Source organism: Typopeltis vanoorti, chromosome 7 (assembly GCF_054136105.1).
Source record: "Typopeltis vanoorti isolate ZY-2024b chromosome 7, IOZ_Tvanoo_1.0, whole genome shotgun sequence".
NCBI classification, from domain to species: domain Eukaryota; kingdom Metazoa; phylum Arthropoda; class Arachnida; order Uropygi; family Thelyphonidae; genus Typopeltis; species Typopeltis vanoorti.
In genome coordinates, this window is record NC_143555.1 from 61,811,659 (window position 1) to 61,831,671 (window position 20,013).

Consider the following 20,013-nt stretch of genomic DNA (forward strand, 5'->3'; position numbering starts at 1 on the left):
ACGTAAAAATTGCAAAATATTTAAAAATAACAGGTGTAATTAACTCTATATTTAAAACAAACTAGACTAAAAGTATACAATACATTAGCCCTACCAGTCTTAATGTATGGAAGTGAAATCTGGACAATAAAACAAAAAGATAAACAAAGATTAACAACAGCAGAAATGAAGTTTATGAGAAAAACTGCAAAGTATACCCTATTTGATCACAAAAGAAACAAAGAAATTATGAAAGAATTAAACCAAGAACCAGTAATAGAAAAAAATTAAAAAATATAAACATAAATGGATGGAACACGTTCAAAGAATGAAAACAGAAAGATTACCAAAACAAGCCATTAGGAAAAAAGAAAACCAGGACGTCCTCTTAAACGATGACTTCTAAGAAGGCTGGAACAGGCCATGCTAGGCCTAAATCCTTGATGTGCATGATGATGATGATTTTTTACCTTGGGTATATTATACATTAAAGATACATACCAAGCAATTTTATAAACTTGGTTTTAATCCTTTTTCCCAAGTAAGCAAACAAGCAGGTAAGTCAAGTTTGCACCTGAAGTGTTTTCAGGTCTGAGGCAACTCGTAGTAAAGGTGGAGTAAGCTTTGATCACTTACCTGAGTATTTCGCATAATGCAAAGCACATCTCCTTGCGGACATGTATGTTGCTATGCATTAAGGGAAGGGCCACTACCCAGACCGGTTTCGACCTTTATTGAGGTTCTTCAGTGGGAGCCAGACCCTGAGATGCCAAGGTAATACAGAACTTATAAATTTTACCTATACAAGTGTGTGTGTGTGTGTGTGTGTGTGTGTGTCTCTTGAATTTAATATGCAGCACCTGTACATTGTTTTTGCAATAATAATAATAAAAAAAATTATTAAATTTGAAACTATTATTATTACGAAACACTCCAGGAGCCCAACGACTCATCGAGGGAGGGCACCTGCTCTATAGCTCTGTCTCCACCACTCATCCGCAACTACACTAACGCCATCTACTGCCGACCACCACCACTAGTATTTCCACAGACAATCACAAACATCCATGCCCATGGCAGGATTCGAACCCACAGGCTTTTGGCTGAAGAGTGGATACGCTAACCACTCGGCCCGCAAAGCTGGCCAAACTATTCAGAGTATATTTTAGGATTGGTGAAAGTTTTTAATATTGTTCTCACTAAAATTATGTAATTTGCTTTTTATTTAAAAATCTACTTTAGTGACCAAAGTAAATTAATTCTTTTTTATTTAATTAGTAATTTTGAACATTTATTTATTGATACAAAGTTTAGAAATTCTTAAACTTAACTGCTTTGTTGGTTTTGTTGCTGTTTAGAAGCACTGGTTTCTTGCATTGCACATTTCTTTCTGTAGTCACTTAAGACCAACAAAAGAAACATTTCTGGTATTTTTTCACTGGCAGCAGTTTGTTGTATTTGTTGATAACTCTAATGCAATAAATGGCCTTTTTTTTTTTTTTTAACTGACTGGAATAACTCATCTTCAATTCTATTCCGCAGCAACCTTGTTTGAGAAATCAGTGGAAAGTCTGGTGATAGAGAATAACTGCAAAGTGTTTGATGTTGAAAACACTTGCAGTTGCATAGAATCAAATATAGCTCATTTTGCTTTGACTGTCTTCAGACTTCTTCAAAGCTTTGATAATTTTTCACTTCATCTCTGTAGCAAATGCATTCAATTCCTTTGAAAAGTACCAGAGGTGCCATAGGAATTTTCAAAGTGCTGCAATTGCAGCACTTTGAAAATTCCTATCATTTACTTCCTTGTAAATGTAATTGTCCTTCGGGAACTGCAGGTCATTCCTACGGGACAGATACAGAAGATGGAGCTTACCTGGCTTTAACATAGCACTTAACAGTTAATATACGGATGTTCAACATTTCCTCATCCTTCTTTGCCTTGTTTTTACTCTTTCCAATATTTCCCCATTCTCCAAATAACACACCTTTTTCAGCTTTATAGGTATTCTTGCCTTTTCCCAGATCACTAAAACATCCTGAACAGCTCCTCTTATTGTTTGTTTAATTGCCTTTTTGTAATGAAAAACAATGCCATGACATCTTTTGTAGAAGGGAGTTTGAGTTTTGAATGGGGCAATGTCACTGATGTCTTGCCCAATAAGCTATATTTCCACTGTCTGCTTTTCTCTATCCATAATCATGTAATCATAACAGTGTGTGTTGTTAAGTCTTCTGTTCCAACGTACGAGGGTGGCAAGTCCTCAGCCTCGACCATAGATGGCAACACTATCGGCAAGATTTTTTTTCTAAGTTGGTACATTTGTCATAAGCATCTATATGAAATTGCAAGTCATTCTATCAAGTAGTTTGTTTGAAGCAAAAGTGTTGTCTGTATCCCTTGAAATGGATAAAATTGAGTACCGTGCGGTTATAAAATTCTTTGTAAAAGAAGGTTTAACGCCAAAAGAAATCCATTTGAAGTTCATAAAAGTTTATGGGCACTCTTCTCCTTCCTTTTCAACAATTAAGAAATGGGCTGCCAAGTTTAAACGTGGCTGAACCAGCCTTGAAGATGATTCCTGTGAAAGATGTCCAAAAAAACGTAACAACACCAGAAATCATTGATCAAGTGCATGATATGGTATTGGATGACTAGCAAGTCAAAGTGCACGAAATTGCTGAGACTATAGGCATTTCAAAAGAACGTGTGGGATATGTTTTTCATGAAGAATTACAAATGAAAAAGCTTAGCACAAGATGGGTGCCATGTTTTCTCAAAGCATATCAAAAACGCACTCACACGAAAATCTCTGAACAGTGCTAAGAGCATTTCAACAGAGTAAATTAAGAATAACACTGATTTTATGTGTTGATTTATTACTATTGATGAGACTTGGATTCACCATTACACGCCAGAGTCAAAACAGTGGACAGAAGCCGGTTGTTCAGCACCAAAGGTCATGTCATTGGTATTTTGGGATGCTAAAAGCATTTTGTTTATTGTCTTGAAAAAGATAAAACAATAACCAGGGAATATTATTCTGATCTTTTAACCCAGACCACACAAAAAAATTTGTGAGAAAAGACCCGGATGAAAGATAAAAAATCATCTTTCATCAGGACAATGCACCTGCCCACAACGGTGTTTTGGCAATGGGAAAATTAAGGGATCTGCACTATGAATTGTTTGAACATCCACCCTATTCCCCAGATTTGGCTCCCTCTGACTTCTATCCCTTCTCAAAACTAAAACTCTTCTTCGCTGGTCAACATTTTTCTTCGAATCAAGAGGGATATTTTGCAGATCTTACTGAGAACCACTACAAGGATGGGATAATGGCACAGGAGCATCGCTGGAATAAATGTATTAGTCTTAAGGGAGATTATGTTGAGAAATAAAAATAATTTTGAAATTATAAATTCGTTTTTTCATTGTTAGGCTAAGAAATTTTCAGACCACCCTTATACTGTTCGCCGTGATGACACTAACCTTGAACCAATGTGCATTGATCATGAAGCTGTAATGCTGTTGATACATTCTGAGAATTTCGTCACCTGAACAAATGTTAATGATGTCCACTATCTCCATGTGCTTTGCGATGAATAATTAGTCACTGTGAAGAAATGGGATCACTGGGAGTTAGACCTAGCAGAGGTCACAAACCAATCAGTTCACAATAAGCGAATGAAGTTTCTACTACAGCTGTGGAGCAGACCATGAATAATAGTGCTATATCAAGACACATGGATGTGTCACACAACTGTCTGTAAAATTCTACAAAAGATTCTACATTTCTACCCATTCAAGATAACCCTGACATGGGAGCACCTGCAGGACTTTGCAAGTTGATCGACATTCGCTTTAGCATTCCTTGCTCAAGTGGAGTTGGATGCCGCATGGCCTTGGATGATTTCGTGGAGAGACGAGGCTCGCTTTCACCTGAAATGAGCTGTGAATGCCCACAATTGTTGAGTATGAGTTATGCAAAACCTGCATGCTATCCAACAAATTCCTTTGCATTCAACCCAAAGTTACTGCCTGGTGTGGTTTACAGCTTCGTTTATCATTTAACTATTCTTCTTTGAAGATATTTGCTAGCTGGGTCCAATACATGCTCAGTTATTGCTGAGAGGTACTGCATTATGATAAACAATTTTGTTGTGCCACAGTGGCTCCTATTCATGGATTCAGTCATTTTCATAGATGGGGAGGCCCAGTCCACACATTGGTTGACCCATACTGGGGATTTCAGAGAACATTTCATGGAACCATTGTATCGGCAGTGTATTTCTCACTGCATGACTGTCTCGTTTACCTGATCTGACACGTCACTTCTGGCTCAGAGGATTTCTCAAAGACAGGGTTTATTGAGATCATTGTGATAACTTTCTGGCACTGTCAGAACACCAGTTGTGTTCTGCTGTTGAACGCACTGTGCAAAGGATGCAATTTGCAGCACATGAATGCATAATATAAGTGAATAAAATTGTGTTATTTATGCTTGTTTGTTTTCTCCTTCTTACACAGAAAAATCAGTACATCATACAGCACCCTGTGGTGGCGAATTTTTGACCCCCCCCCCCCCCCAACACACACTCAGATATCACTTCTGCATGGCACACAATGCATTCCTGCAAAGTTTCACAGCATTTCAATTAGTGGATGGCGATACTTCAATTTTCATTACCCTGTAGTTCATCATCATCAAATTCCTGGCGTGTACCCTCAAGGAGTATACAGGATATGATAGTACTGCATGAAAAATTTACATCATTACTAACTTCCGATCTACAATTTTTCTCCAAATCAGTCTATTACTTGTCAAGATTTCACATTATCAGATCTTATATTTCTATCATCTAAGGCTCTCTGTACCGTATCAATCCACCTATATCTTGGTCTTCCTCTGGGTCGTTTTCCTGCCAACCTGGCAGAGAATTCTTGTTTTGCTAATCTTTCTTCGCCCATTCTGTTTAAGTGACCATACCACCTGAGATTAGCTCTGCTAACGCATTTTTGGATGTTGACAATGTCAAGTTCTTTCCTAATATCCTCGTTTTTAATATGATATTGCCATTGATGGCATCTGTTCATGCCTATAATCTTTCTCAGGACTCTCATATCTGCGGTCTCTAGTCTTTGGTCAAGTGGTTTACTTCTGACCCAGCTCTCAGATCCAAAGTAATTACTCCATACTTCAAGGATATCTTTTTCTCCAGTTTTCATGTCACCTTTATCATCTCTAACTCCTTTTACAGCACTCTTTCCTCCATTCCTAAGCTTCTTCAACAACCTCCAGAATATTTTGCCACCTTCTTGATAAAGTCCTCCCATGACTTTTGTTTAGCTAGTTTTAGAAACTGTTTAGCTTTCTTACATTTGTCTCTGTATTCTCTAAGAGCACAAGCTGACTTATTTGCCAGGAACTTTTGATATGCTTTCTTCTTTTCTTTCACTGCCTCTTTAACTTCCTGTGTCCACCATGGAGTTCTAATTTTTCTATTCTTGCAGACAACTTCACCACATGCCTCTCTAGCTGAATGAATTGAGGTTTTCTTCAAGGCTTGCCACTGAATCTCCAAGGTTTGGTTCCTTCTCAAACTCTTTCATTTTTTCTTCAATAATCTTTGTGTATTTTAGTCTACAGTTCACATCTGAGAGATGCTCAACTTTTATTCGCTTTAAAACTTTCTTACACGTTATTCTTTTCAATATGAAATTCAATTTTATCCTGCTCAAGACTAAATAGTGATCACTTCCAATTTCAAATCCTCTGTACATTCTGGTGTCCTGCACCAGGGAGAAAACATCACTATCAACAATAACATAGTAATGAGACTTTTCTTATTCCTTGCCTCTTCTCTCCATTGTGCACATTTTTATGTTGAAACATGGTGTTAGTAATAACCAATCAATGTCCTGAGCAGAAATCCAACAGATATTTGCCATTATTATTAGCTTTGCTCTTTTCTCCAAATTTTCCCAAAACATTTTTGTATGTCTGACAACCATTTCCTACTCTGCTATTTAGACCCCCAACAAGGACCAACTTTTCCTTTTTCATTGTGTCAGTTGCTTTTTTCTAAAGCCTCAAAAATTCCTCCACTTCTACCTTAGTAGAACCTTCTGTGGGGCCATAGGTACAAATAAGTCTCATGTCCAGTTCCCCATTCTCATATTTGCCCACATTACTCTACTTGAGTCTGCCTGCCATTCAAGAAGATTAGCCTTGTATTTTGTGTTGAATACTATGGCTACTCCTTATTTTCCTTGATTTTCATTGCCTGAATATAACATTTTGTATTTATTGCTCAGCAAGATCTCACCAGTTTGTCTTTGTTTGTTTCAGTCACCCCTATTATGCCGATCTGGTACTCATCTAATTCCTCAGCTAGCTCCATTTCTTTCCCATTCAGGCTTATTATGTTGATAGTATCGATCTTTAACTCTGGTGATGTTAAGTTGGGGTGTGCTTTCAGATTTGTTCCAGTAGCTGACTTTTCGCTGTTCACCCTGGTTTCCTGGCGAAAACAACAGGGGCCTTGTTGAACCGGGCGACACCCCAGCCGGCATGAAATTTTGTCATGTTGTATCATCATTTTTTATTTTGGTTTAATCAATAAGAATGCAATTTGGTCAGCTAAATCCTAAATTGCCAACCCATCCTCGTTCGTTCAGTATCTAGGAGATACCCAACAGGGTGCACCACGAGAAGGTGAGGACTGGACATTAGGTCAGAAGCCCTGGTCGCTTCTCCGCATTCCTTTTTAAGGCTATGTGGCAGTCTCCTCTCAGTTATACAGCTTTGATCCTTAAGCACCCCTTAAGTATCCTATAGTTGTATGTTGTATTAGCTAAGCACTTGTTTTATGAGCGATATAGAAGCATGGTAGCACATTTTACTATTACGAGGAATGGATTTATTTCCTTATACTTTTGCAAATTTTGGTATGAACTGACGCAAAAAGGCATTTCTTAAAAGAACTGTATGTTGTTTCAGCTTGTAATATATTAAAATCATGCTAGTATAGTGTTATTTGCATTGGTTTATTCAAGTGATAGCAGCATTTGGCAATTCATAGTCAAGTTTTCTGCAAGAACTTATAAGATAGCCTGGGTAAAGGGGATAGGGAGATAGCAAAAAAACAATATATTAATATTAAAAATTTTCTGTGGTTTATAAGTTTCACTGCCCGTCAGGATGCAACACCTGTTATATTAGTTCTACCATTCATTCTATTAGGTCTTACTTAATTGAACATTACCCAGATTGTAACATTCCCATACATGACTGATACTCTGATTTTTCACACAAAGAAAAACATAAGAAACAACAAAAATCCCATTACTGAAATATCCTTGCATGCAATACAATCAAAGCACACCCCTGAATTTAAAAATGACACCAGTATTGATTTCCAAGAAAATTAATCCAAATTATTGTTCTGAATTGCTAGCAATAGGAACCACCCAATGTGCCATAAAACACAAAAAGACCCTATTTACTGTCCCCCTTCCTGGCAACTAAATAAAATAATTTACTCCCCTGTACTCTCAAAACAACAGAACTCCTCCTAACACATTTCACAAAAAAGCATGTGGCTGGCTCACAGTTTGTGTTTGATGTTTTAACAGAATGGCCAGCAACAGTCATGTCTGTTGCTGGCTTACCACATATGTAATGTAACAGATTTTTATTTCAGTTGTTTACAATCCAAAGTTTGTGTAATTCATCTTTTCAGTATTAATTTTTTTTTTGTCAATGGTTTTTACATTTTGCAATTATCTGAATGTATTTTCTGCACTCACCAGTTAATTGCATGCCATCAAGTCACAAGGCTGTGTCAAGTTTTTACATAAGATAGTGAGGTTTTTAGAGCAGTTTTTTCAAAACTGCTCTAAAAACTTCAAATTTAACTTTTAAGCCTAGTAGTTACTTAGGGTCTGCTCCTTTGCCATATTTTGGATTATTTGTGAAGGAACTATCCAATAATTAGCAGGTTCATATATATACAATCATCCATGCCATAGCATGGATGATTGTGTATAAATCTTTAGGTGATAGACTATTTCAGTCATTTGATGTGAGGTACCATATTGGGGCTCTATAGCAGTTTTCATGGATTATCTGACCATCAGCACAGCTATGGTACTAAACAGATGATAGGTTCACAACTTTTCATGGGAAGGATTTACGTGAAAAAAAACTCCAGGCATCCCCTACGTAGAAACCTGACACTTTACCAGTGTAATTGAAAACGATGTACTAAGTAGTGTTTGCAGCAGAAAATTAAAAACATACCTTAAATGTCTATTGATACAAATGAAGTGGTCCACATAAGCGGTAGTGCGATCATATCGCAGATAGCCAGTACTTTTTAAGTACACGCATCCTTGGTTCCTTGCCCTTAGCCTATATACTATCTGGCCTGTTCCATTACTATTAGAGAACACTGTAAAATATACATTTTATTTTTAAATCTATAATAATATTCAAACCATTTTTAGAATAAATATTTCAGTGAGCTGTTAAATATGCTATTTATTGCAATAAAACATAATTAAATAAGTTTATTAAATCATTAGTTAATTTTTCCGTTATTAGTAATTAAATTAATGTGTTGTGAAACATTTCAACCTTTGTATCTCATACCTCATAAGTATATAAAAAAAGTTACTGTGATGATAAACTACAGTATTCAAATACATAGGTCTAGAACCTTAGTTAGCATAATAGTAATACTTTTTTTTTTATGTGATATCTGTATTATGAATAGGCTGAGAGATTTTTGATCTTTTTCATTATGTTTATGTAACTCTGAAATCCTGTTCTAGAGACTCACCATGGAACTTTTTCAAGTCACTTCAATCTTCCAATGATCAGGATGGTGGTCTTACCAAGCAATGAAATTCATCTTCCATCTCCAGACATTAATAAACATTGATTCTTGTAGTTGAATTCAAACTCATCACCTAATGGTTGGAAAGCAGAGATGCTTTCCCACTATTTCACTTGCCCAAGAATGATTTACTGCTATGATATAAATGAAGCATCTGTACCAGAAATGCTACAACTAAGATGATAGCAACATCCTAGTTCATAGCAATCTGAAGGCTGGAACAAGCTGTTTAAAAGCAATGTCTGAAAATCATATTCAGATAACACCTGGGATCCTATTCTACATGGAAGGTAAAACACATCACATCAGAGAAGTAGTTTGTAATTCTGGAATGAGTGATGAGAGCCCAACTGATTAGAAGCAATAAGTTATTTCAAGTAGGAAAGTGAGTGGAGTGCAATTCCTTGATATAAGCAAACTTTATTTCAAAGAATAAAGCTATTATTAACATCAGGAGAATTGATATATTTAGAAGCTTCTGTTAATTTATGGTCTGGCCAGAATCTACACCAGTGCAGAACACTTGCACTGTGGCTAACAAGATGATATAGTTAGTGGGATAGAATGTGAAAGATATAGTATGTTCAGGGAAGAGAGAGATAAGAATTGGGGGAGAAGTGTTATTGATGTTAACTGACGAACTGCAACCAAATAGAGAAGTTCAACTGTAGGTCAATGAAAATAGCACATTTCTGGCTATCTGGTGTGAGATAGAAGCCAATAGAAAACATACAGTTGGATGCTGCTATAGACCTCGGGATAGTATGCATGAGCAAATAGGCTCAATGAATGGGGGGGGGTTTCAACTATGGGAACATAGATTGGAAGGAAGAGAGGACACGGAAGAAAGGAAATGGAATTTATGCAGTTACTAAGGCATAATTACCTAAGACAGCATGTGATGGAATATATTAGGGGTTTGAGAGTGCTCAGTGTAGTAATTCTTTCTCTCCCATAGTCCTAAATGGACCGTTGGGTCACTCATGGCTGGTAGGTGATTTTCTTTGTTAGCCTCCTCCAATCATCTCGGTCTCTTGTTCTTGATGTTATCAGTCCATTTTAATCGAGGTCGGCCCCTAACTCTTGATCCCTTCTAGTGCTTGCCAATGTAGTAATTGCATCTGAGAATTTGTCTATAACCAATATGACCACATTCCCACCAACAGACCTGGCTATTTTTTCTGAAATCCTTCTGAAGAGATGGATGAGGATTATTAATTTTTTTTTAATTCTGTAAGAATGGTAGCCATTGGATAGGAGAATGTTGTGTATATAGCTGAGTTCTGTTGAAAGAGAGGTTCCCCTCGAACAAACATTGTAGGCTCTATTGGTTAAAGTTTTAATAATGCCATATTGTTGAGTGGGGCAGTGGTGAGAAAGTTTGTGATGAGTGGATTTTCTGTATACAATAAATGAGAAGTTACCATCCAGAAGCTGTGACACTAATATATATATATCGAGGAATGATAAACTACTGTTAGTTTTCTTTACCATTGTACACTGGATTCTTGGATGCAGACTACTAAGGTGGCAGAGGAAGGAGTCTGTGTCTGGGCCATCTATTACAGTTGCTAGTTTGCACTTCTACACTCAAAAATCAACCAATTTTTGTTGGTTGATTTTTGAGTGTAGAGGTTCCCAAATTTTGAGAACCAGAAAGTTCCCAAATTTTGAGAAACATCAATCCTCAGAGATCCCAATCTCCTACAAACACCCATAGAAGGTGTCCCACCTAGATAGGACTTTAGGATTATATCCATGTTTCATTTAATATTGTGTTGTCTGTGGTATGAGCGTTAGTTTGTACCCCCAAAAAAATGTCTGAGTGAAATAAGAAATATTCAGATAATTTTTAATCCTTTCTTAGTGTTGTTAATACTCTATTAAACCTCTAACTTCTATATCATATTGGTCAATTTTAATTTATTTCTGGCATTGGTTGTTCACCATAAGAACTGTTGTTTTATTCATACAGTAGTGAACAAATTAATCCGAACATGCATATCATTTTAAAGCAAAATTTTAATTTCACAAGAAAATCAGTACAAAAGTTAAACTCCAACTTTACCTAATAATTTATTTATGCTCCTCTGTTCCTAATAAGTTCATTAATTCACTTAGGCATGGACTCTACCAATGTCGACCATATTTTTCTTATTTCTGCATCTCTAACTTTAACCTAACACTACACTCATTGGCAATTTGTCTTTGAGTCATGGATGTGTGCTGAGAAAGAGTACAGATTTTTGAATGCTTTCTTGGAGATTTATCCATTTTATAGCTACATGAATATACCACTACCAATGTCAACTTATTTACACTATTAACAACTCACACTATTAATAAACATCATAGAGACAGTTAAAACATGCAGCTTAACCAAAATAAAGAACCGGAACAAAAACTTGACAAAAATTCAGCTTGTTCAGATTAATTTGTTCACTACTGTATTTATTTTAAGTCCAACTTTTTCAGATGTTTTATAAAATTCTGATTGTATATTAGTATGTTTGAAATCAAAACTACTTCATCTGTATAATCTAAGTCTTCCAGCTGTGATACCAAATTTCATTTTAATCCTCTCCTTACACCTGCAACTAAACAAAGGTTTGCCTTGCAATGGAAATTTCTTGTTGAACAGATTATATGTGGTCTTGTTGGCAATGATTTGATAATATTATATTTTTGCCAAGGATGGTTAGCTAAGGTCTGATGGATATAGCAGCCAGAGAAATAGGTTTAACACAGAGGGGATTATAAAAAGAGTAGAAGGTGAGAAGGGAAGAACCAGAGGTCATTCTTGGAAGATGTAAAAGTGTAGTGAAGAAGGATGTGAGAAGTAATTTTTTACATGGAGAATTGTCAGTGAATAGGATGCAACCAGAATGTGTTGTATTCTATGCACTTCTGTGTTGCAAGGAGAGTTAAGGACTTTAAGATTCTATATGATAAATTATGTTGTCAGTTGAATGAGCCTACCATGATGAAAGTCTGTCGACTCCATGGAGGGTGTAATAATAATAATAGAAAACAAGATGAACAAGTGATGAGATTACTGTTAAAAAAAAAAAAGCAAGGTGGTGTTCATAAATAAAATTATAATCAGTTATCTTACTTAATTTGTGGGCGAATAATGCTACCGGGATATCTTCTGTGACAATATACTGATATGCAGATGCACCGCAAACTTCATGAGGAAGATGGCCAGTGATGATTGATATTCTAAAGAACAAGAAAAAAATTATTAAAAGAAAATATTTTACTTCAATAAAACTTTATACATGTAATTAAAGAAAACTAAAGCATGAAAAGTTTTATTTATTGATGCCAAAGTACACGTTAATATAGAGATGAGTGAAATGAATATAACTGTTTACTAGAATAAGAGGTTGAATTCCAGATGATTCGACTATCATACTACCCGCGTAGATTTTAAAAGGGAAATACACTGCTCGACAAAAGATATGGTTTTTTTCTCGTTGTTTTTCATATGAAAGAAAATGGCATTAAACCTAATATAAATCTCAGCTCTTATTTTACACAGATTATATCATCATCAACATCAAATTCCTGCCATGTACCCTCAAGGGGTGTACAGGATATGATAGTACTACATAAAAAAATTACATCATTACTAACTTCCTATTTACAATTTTCCTCCAAATCAGTCTGTTACTTGTCAAGGCTTCAACATTATCAGATCTTATATTTCTATCATCTAAGGCACTTTGTACCGTATCAATCCACCTATATCTTGGTCTTCCTCTGGGTCATTTTCCAACCTGGCAGAGAATTCTTGATTTGCTAATCTTTCTTCGCCCATTCTGTTTAAGTGACCATACCACCTGAGATTAGCTCTGCTAGCGCATTCTTGGATGTTGACAATGTCAAGTTCTTTCCTAATATCCTCGTTTTTAATATGATGTTGCCATTGATGCCATCTGTTCACGCCTATAATCTTTCTCAGAACTCTCATATCTGCGGTCTCTAGTCTTTGGTCAAGTGTTTTACTTCTGACCCAGTTCTCAGATCCATAAGTTAAAACTGGTTTGAACACTGTCTTGTATACAGCTAATTTAATGTTCCGACTAATTTCTCTCTTATTCCATATGAATTTATTCAATTGACTTCCTACCATACCAGCTTTGCTGATTCTGTTGTCTATTTCTATATTTAATTTACCATCTTCAGTAAAAATCGTGCCTAAGTAGCTGAAATGTTTCACTTGTTCCACAGGTTCTCCATTCACAACATAGTTGACATTTTCAATGATTCTGCCTATTTTCATTGTCTTTGTCTTTTTATTGCTGACCTTCATGCCATATCTATTACAACAGCTATTCAATTTAGTCATAGAATCTTGCAGACTTGTAGCAGATTTATTTAGAAGTATAACATCATCCGCATAAAGCAAAGAGCTGACATTAACATCTCCAATTTTGATATCATGTTTAATACCACTTTCCTTCATAATGTGATCCATATAGATAATGAATAACGGAGGGGATAATGTACATTCTTGTCTCACACGAGATTTAACATTAAACCATCTTCCTGTATTTCCTTCAATTCTAACTGCTGACTTACAACTCAAATAAAGACTACGTATTGCTTGATATAATGCCCCATTGACACCATATAACTGTGGTGTATTGAATAGCTTCTCTCTTGGCACCTTCTCATATGCCTTTTCCAAATCGACAAAACTTAAATACAGATCTCTGTTATATTCCCATGCTTTCTCGACTATTTGTCGTAAAGTGAAAATCTGATCCTGACAGCCTCTATTTGGCCTGAATCCAGCTTTTCTTCCACAATTCTTCTCAACCGTTTCTCAAGTATACTTGCTTAGATCTTGCCAGGATTCTAGTAGCAAGGCTTATACGTTGGTTAGCCATAACTGGTAATTAGTTTACGGAATTAACAACGCAAATGAAGTATATTAATTAAAGATAACTTTGATGAATCACTTCTATATTTCGGAAACGTCACATTGCCATCTTCGGGAACATAAAGATATGGTATGTGCATGCAGGCACTAACACAAAGCAAATGAGGAAGAAAGCAAGAAACTAATATTGTTCCTAAAGTCCTAATGGTGCCCTCTTGCGGGCTAATTTGGTAGTCTTGGCTGTTGGGCTGAAGTTCTCATAATGTAAGTCTCCCAAATTTGGGGTAGTTTCATGCACCCAAATTTGTTGAGGTTAGGAACGTTTTTTAGAGCTGCTGAAGATTCTTTGAATCTTTCGTATTTAAACTTGCTGCGATGAATTATTTTTGTTTTTTTCCAACGAATTTTATGGTAGGTATCTAAGGCATGGTCTGCCAGCCCAGAGCGGCTGTAGTCTTTGTGTTCTGAAATCCTGATATTAGTTGTTCTGCCTGTTTGGCCAAAGTAGGACAATTTGCAGCTGCAAGGGACCTGGTATACACCAGGTAGGTCTAGGGGAAGTGGTTGGTCTTTGGTAGAGCGGATAAGGGATGCCAACTTTTTATATGGTCTGTAACAGGAAGTAAGGTCATATTTTTTGAGGATATTGGTTATTTTCTCAGAGGTGCCCTGGATGTAGGGGATGGTGATAGACTTGGTGTAATCTTTATTGTGGAGGGGGGGGGGGGTTACTAGTTTTAGTATTTTTTGGATTTTTTTGGGGTTATAGCCATTGGCTAAGAAAGTGTTGAGGATGTGGTTTAGTTCAGTAGTCAGGGCCTTGTCATCTGAGCAGATTAATTTTGCCCTGTTATATAGTGTTTTTATAACCCCATATTGTTATGAGGGGGGGGGATTGCTGGTGAAGGTATCGGCCAGTATGGGTGGGTTTTCTGTAAACAGAGAAAACCAAAGATCCATTAGGCTGGCGGGTGATTAAAGTGTCTAGGAAGGGGAAGGTGTTGTTTTCCTCTTTTTCTAAGGTGAACTGGACTCTGGAGTGTTGGTTGTTTAAGTGTGTTAGGAAGGAGTGGAGTGTGTCTGAGCCATGTGGCCAAATAGCAAACACATCATCCACATAACGAAGATATATAGTGGGTTTTTGTGGGGCGGAGTTTAAGGCTTTCTCTTCAAATGTCTCCATAAAGAAATTGGCCAAGGCTGGGGAAAGTGGTGAACCCATGGCTGTCCCCTCTATCTGTTTGTAGACCTTTCCTTGCCAAACGAAATAGCCTGAGTTCATTGTGAACTGAAATAGGGCTGAGATATCGGGAGGAAACTTGGCTTGGATGAGCTCAAGGGTTTCTTTGAGTGGGACATTAGTGAATAGGGAGGAGACGTCAAAACTGACCATTATGTCAGTGTGTTGGAGTGTGAGGTTTTCTATACTGGCTTTAAAGTGGGCTGAGTTTTTTATGCGTGATGGTGTGTTGCCAGTGTAGTGTGTGAGCGTTTTGGCTAAATGTTTGGCTAATTTATATGTGGGGGAATCAATGCCATCCACTATGGGACGCAATGGCACATTTTGTTTATGTATTTTTGGGAGTCCATATAATTGGGGGGGGGGGTCTAGAGTTATAAGGTTTAAGTTTGTTGGTGACTTCCACAGGCCAAGAAGTGACTTTCTTAAGGAGTCTGTGGAGAGTTCTAATCTGAGAGCTGGTCGGATTGTATTCAATGGGGAGGTAAGTAGTACGGTCTAGTACTAAAGCATTTAGCTTACCTTTGTAGTCTTTTTGATTGAGCACCACAGTGGCGCTTCCCTTATCAGCTTTGGTGATCACTATTTTTTTTGTTGTTTTTCAATTCTTGTAGGGCTGCATATTAGTTTTTGGATAAGTTGGTTTTAGTCAGAACACTGACTACATCCAGTCTTACGTTGTTGGCGATATGGATGTAGTCGGTGTTCTGACTAAAGCCAAACCTCCAAAAACCAACTTATCCAAAAACGAATATGCAGCCAGTTATAGATCTTGCCAGGAACACTGAGTAGGGAAATACCTCTATAATTCTCACATTCAGTTTTATTTCCCTTTTTATATATGGGTACTATGAGAGCTCTACTCCAATCATTGGGAATTCGTCCCTCTGTCCAGGCTTTCTGAACTATGCAGTGCAGCCACTGTAAGACACTTATACCACCATACTTCAGCATTTCTGGTCGAATATCATCTACTCCTGCTGCCTTTTCCACATTTCAAGCCTTTGATATCTTTTTCTACTTCAAGTATGGATATGTATTCCTGACTGCATGCCTGGTCAGTGTTTTTTTACCACTGTGCTGTCATCACTGCTTGTTTCATTTAGCAGTTTTTCAAAGTAATTACTCCATACTTCAAGGATATCTTTTTCTCCGGTTTTCATGTCACCTTTATCATCTCTAACTCCTTTTACAGCACTCTTTCCTCCATTCCTAAGCTTCTTCAACAACCTCCAGAATATTTTGCCACCTTCTTGATATTTATTTTCTATATTCTTGCCAAAGTCCTCCCATAACTTTTGTTTAGCTAGTTTTACAGAGTGTTTAGCATTTTTGCATTTGTCTCTGTATTCTCTAAGAGAACAAGCTGACTTATTTGACAGGAACTTTTGATATGCTTTCTTCTTTTTCTTCACTGCTTCTTTAACTTCCTCTGTCCACCAGGGAGTTCTGATTTTTTTATCCTTGCAGACAACCTCACCACATGCCTCACTAGCAGAATCAATCAATGTTTCCTTCAGAGTTTGCCACTGAATCTCCAAGGTTTGATTCCTGTTCTCAAACTCTTTCATTTTTTCTTCAATAATCTGTGTATTTTAATCTCCAATTCACATCTGAGAGCTGCTCAACTTTTATTCGCTTTAAAACTTTCTTACATGTCATTCTTTTCAATATGAAATTAAATTTTATCCTGCTCAAGACTAAATAGTGATCACTTCCAATTTCAAATCCTCTGTACACTCTAGTGTCCTGCACCAGGGAGAAAACATTACTATCAACAATAACATAGTCAGTGAGACTTTTCTTATTCCTTGCCTCTTCTCTCCGTGTGAATTATTTGGATAAGATTGTGCAATGAAATGTTCTTTTCTTTGAAATGACTGAATAGTTGTATCCATTTTTCTTCGCAACTTGTATTTTTCAAAATGTCAGTTTGCCGACCAAAAAGCTTTTGCAATCACCACTTCATCAAACAGTTCTTCATTGTTTATTGTATTAATTTTTTCACCTGAAGCTTCAATTTCCGACCAAGTTAATTCATTATTGTTTATCCAAGTAAAAGATTCTGCTCCATCAAAACTGTTTTCCCAAAGCTCAATGTAAGAAAGACATCGGTTGTAAACTCTTGTAATATTGTATTAATATTAATACTTCCATTATTTTCCTGTATTCTAAAAAGTTTTTTTGCTTCTTGAGGTACAAATTTATTATCACACCTTTCCTCAAGATTTGTTTTTAATATTCTAAGTTCAATGACAATATCTGTTGCACTCGCTTTTGTGCTTTCCATAATCAACATAGATTTGTTAAACAATTTGAGTTGCCTGTGCACAAACCACAAATACATTTCACCACAATCATTATCAAAGAACTGTTTTATCATCACCGGACAGTGTTCTTGTGAAATAAAATATGATTTCAGTCCCTCATAGATTTCAAGTATTCTGTCAATAGCGAAAGAAAACGGGTGTTGCCATGTTGAAGAACCTTTTTATGCTCTACATCTACAAATTCGCAGAACGCTTTTAGTTGAGTGACTCGAACCGTATAAATGTGGAAATATTTATAAATTTTGACTACTAAAGCTTCTATTTCAATAGGTAGAACATCAACTGCAGTTTGAAGACAGTTGTGAACGATGTGAGCATCGCAACCAATGCCCACAATATTTCTTCCTAGTTCCTTCTTCAATCGACTGTAAATATTGTTTTCTCCTCTCCATTTTACACTCCCAAAATTGGTTTTGCAGTTATCTCCACAAAATCCAATAATTTTTTTGGTTATATTATGAGATTTCATAACTGACATTAAATGGTTTGTTAGTATTTCTGCAGTTTCACTGGGAACTGATTGAAAGTCTAAAAGTTTAACTTTTACTCCACAATCTGGTTCAAAATACCGCACAACACATGGCACAGTTTTAATTTCTTTCCTGTTGGAAGAATCAATTGATATTGTCACAAAATTTGTTTTGTTTAAATCTTCACAAAGTTGCTGAAACAACAGTGGCTCAATCACATTAACAATGCCAGCTTCACATTTTGTTCTACCCAGTCTAAACTTTGTTTCAAAAAGCTTTGATATCAATTTAGATGAACAATTGGCAGACTTAAAGCTGAGATTATGAATAGCAACTTGAAATGCAAAAGTTGCTTCTTTAGCAGCTATTAAAAATTCTTTGTTACTTGGATCGGCACCTTTAAAATATGACAATATCTTTGAGGAAGTTCCTGCCACTGCTAGACTAGCCTTATGTTTTGCACATGAAGTGATTTTTTATGTCCGAATGCCCACCATGAGCAACAGAAAATTCTGAAGAGCACTGTTCACATTTCACTTTGTCAATATGACCACAAACGTTTTTCAAAAACGGATAATCATTTTTTAATTCATCCATACAAACAGTTTCTTTTTGGCATTAAATTAATTTAATAAAGTAAAAAAAATTGCAAACAACATGCTGAAAAGAAACACCGACTCGCAATCTAAACTCAACTAAGATTGCACATGCTCAACAATGACTTGCGACGCAGCATACAGGCCAGAGTCAAAGTGGGGTATTCGTGTTGTCTAATCAGCATTTTCTGTACTGCATGTATATTTTGCACTTTTAAATTTTTATCAAATAACCCGGACAAACTGGCTGGGACAGTCCCAGTCAAACCTGGACGTATAGTAAGCCTAATTATTATATATATATATATATATATTTTTTTTTTTTTTTTTCCTTCACTAGAGGTCATTCCAGTGAGTAACATGTGATCAAATCATTGTTTCTCTAGCTTACGGTTTGAAATGTAACACAGCTTGTCTTGTATATTTATGTATGCTCCAGATGATGATCTTGATATGAAGATTGAAACGTCTGGATAATAAAAAGAGTTATTTTAACACGCCTGTAGAATCCATAATTTCAAAAATGATTGCTGATCACCGTGTAACACTAAAAGAAAGGATATGTGTTCCTCTGTTCTTAATAAGTTCATTAATTCACTTAGACATGGACTCTACCAACACAGGACACAGTTTTCTGCATCTCTAAATCATACTTTTATAATGGATTGTATTAAGTTATCTGGCCATTGAAGCAATTGGATATTGGGATTTTTGATTAACTCTTTCACTTTTTTTTTAAGTATGGCATGGAGCGAGATCTTGTTGCATCAACAGACATAAGTGATCCTGGACTGTCTGTGTTAAACAGCCCCAGAATATCTTTTTTTAGCTGGGTGTTTAGGAACTTGTTTTGAGCATTGTCTGATGAGAGAAATGGCTCTCATCAGACAATGTAACCTGCTTCCACTTCTTAACAGTTCATCTTTATATGTTTTTGCCTAACGGAGCCTCTTATTCTGAATAATCTTCATCAATGGTTGTTTCTTTTTTTTTTTTGGTCATTGGACAATCCCTGCTTCCAACAATTTTCGAAGGACTATGTCATAAACATTAATCCCAAGTCTCTAAGTCTACAGCAGACAATCTTGAGTAAGTGTAGTTTTCTTTTTCATCCACACTTTCCTTTTCTGCCAGGAGAAAGTGTACCTGTCTCCCTAAACTTCTTCAAAATTGCATTAACAGTACCCAAACCAACACCACACTTATTGGCAATTTATCTTTGAGTCATGGATGGGTGCTGAGAAAGAGCACATATTTTTTGAATGCTTTCTTGTATATGTATCCATTTTATAGCTACACAAAATGCATATACCACTAGAAATGTCAACTTATTTACACTATTAAAAACGCCCAACACTATTAATGAGCATTGTAGAGACAGTTGTAACACACATCACTCAACCAAAATAGAAAACTGAAACAAAAATTTGTCTTGTTCGGATTATTTTGTTCACTACTGTATTTCCAGAATGACAGTTTCTGGTAAGATTTATGCAAGTATACTCGAGAAACAGCTAAGAAAAAATTGGAAGAACAAGCTGGATTTAGGCTGAAATAAAGGTTGTTAGGATCAGAATTTCAATTTAAGACAAATAGTTCAGAA

General features: G+C 36.3%; 1 protein-coding gene across 1 annotated transcript in view; it reads right to left on the reverse strand.

Moving 5' to 3' along the window:
• LOC150104721 (circadian locomoter output cycles protein kaput-like) overlaps positions 1-20,013 on the reverse strand; it is a 237,164-nt gene that overhangs the window by 19,177 nt on the left and 197,974 nt on the right. Inside the window, exons 9-10 of the mRNA XM_090395307.1 lie at positions 11,999-12,105; positions 8,286-8,436 (exon numbers count right to left, since the gene is read on the reverse strand). Coding sequence (XP_090251433.1) covers positions 8,286-8,436; positions 11,999-12,105 — 258 coding nt within the window. The remainder of the gene's footprint in view (positions 1-8,285; positions 8,437-11,998; positions 12,106-20,013) is intronic.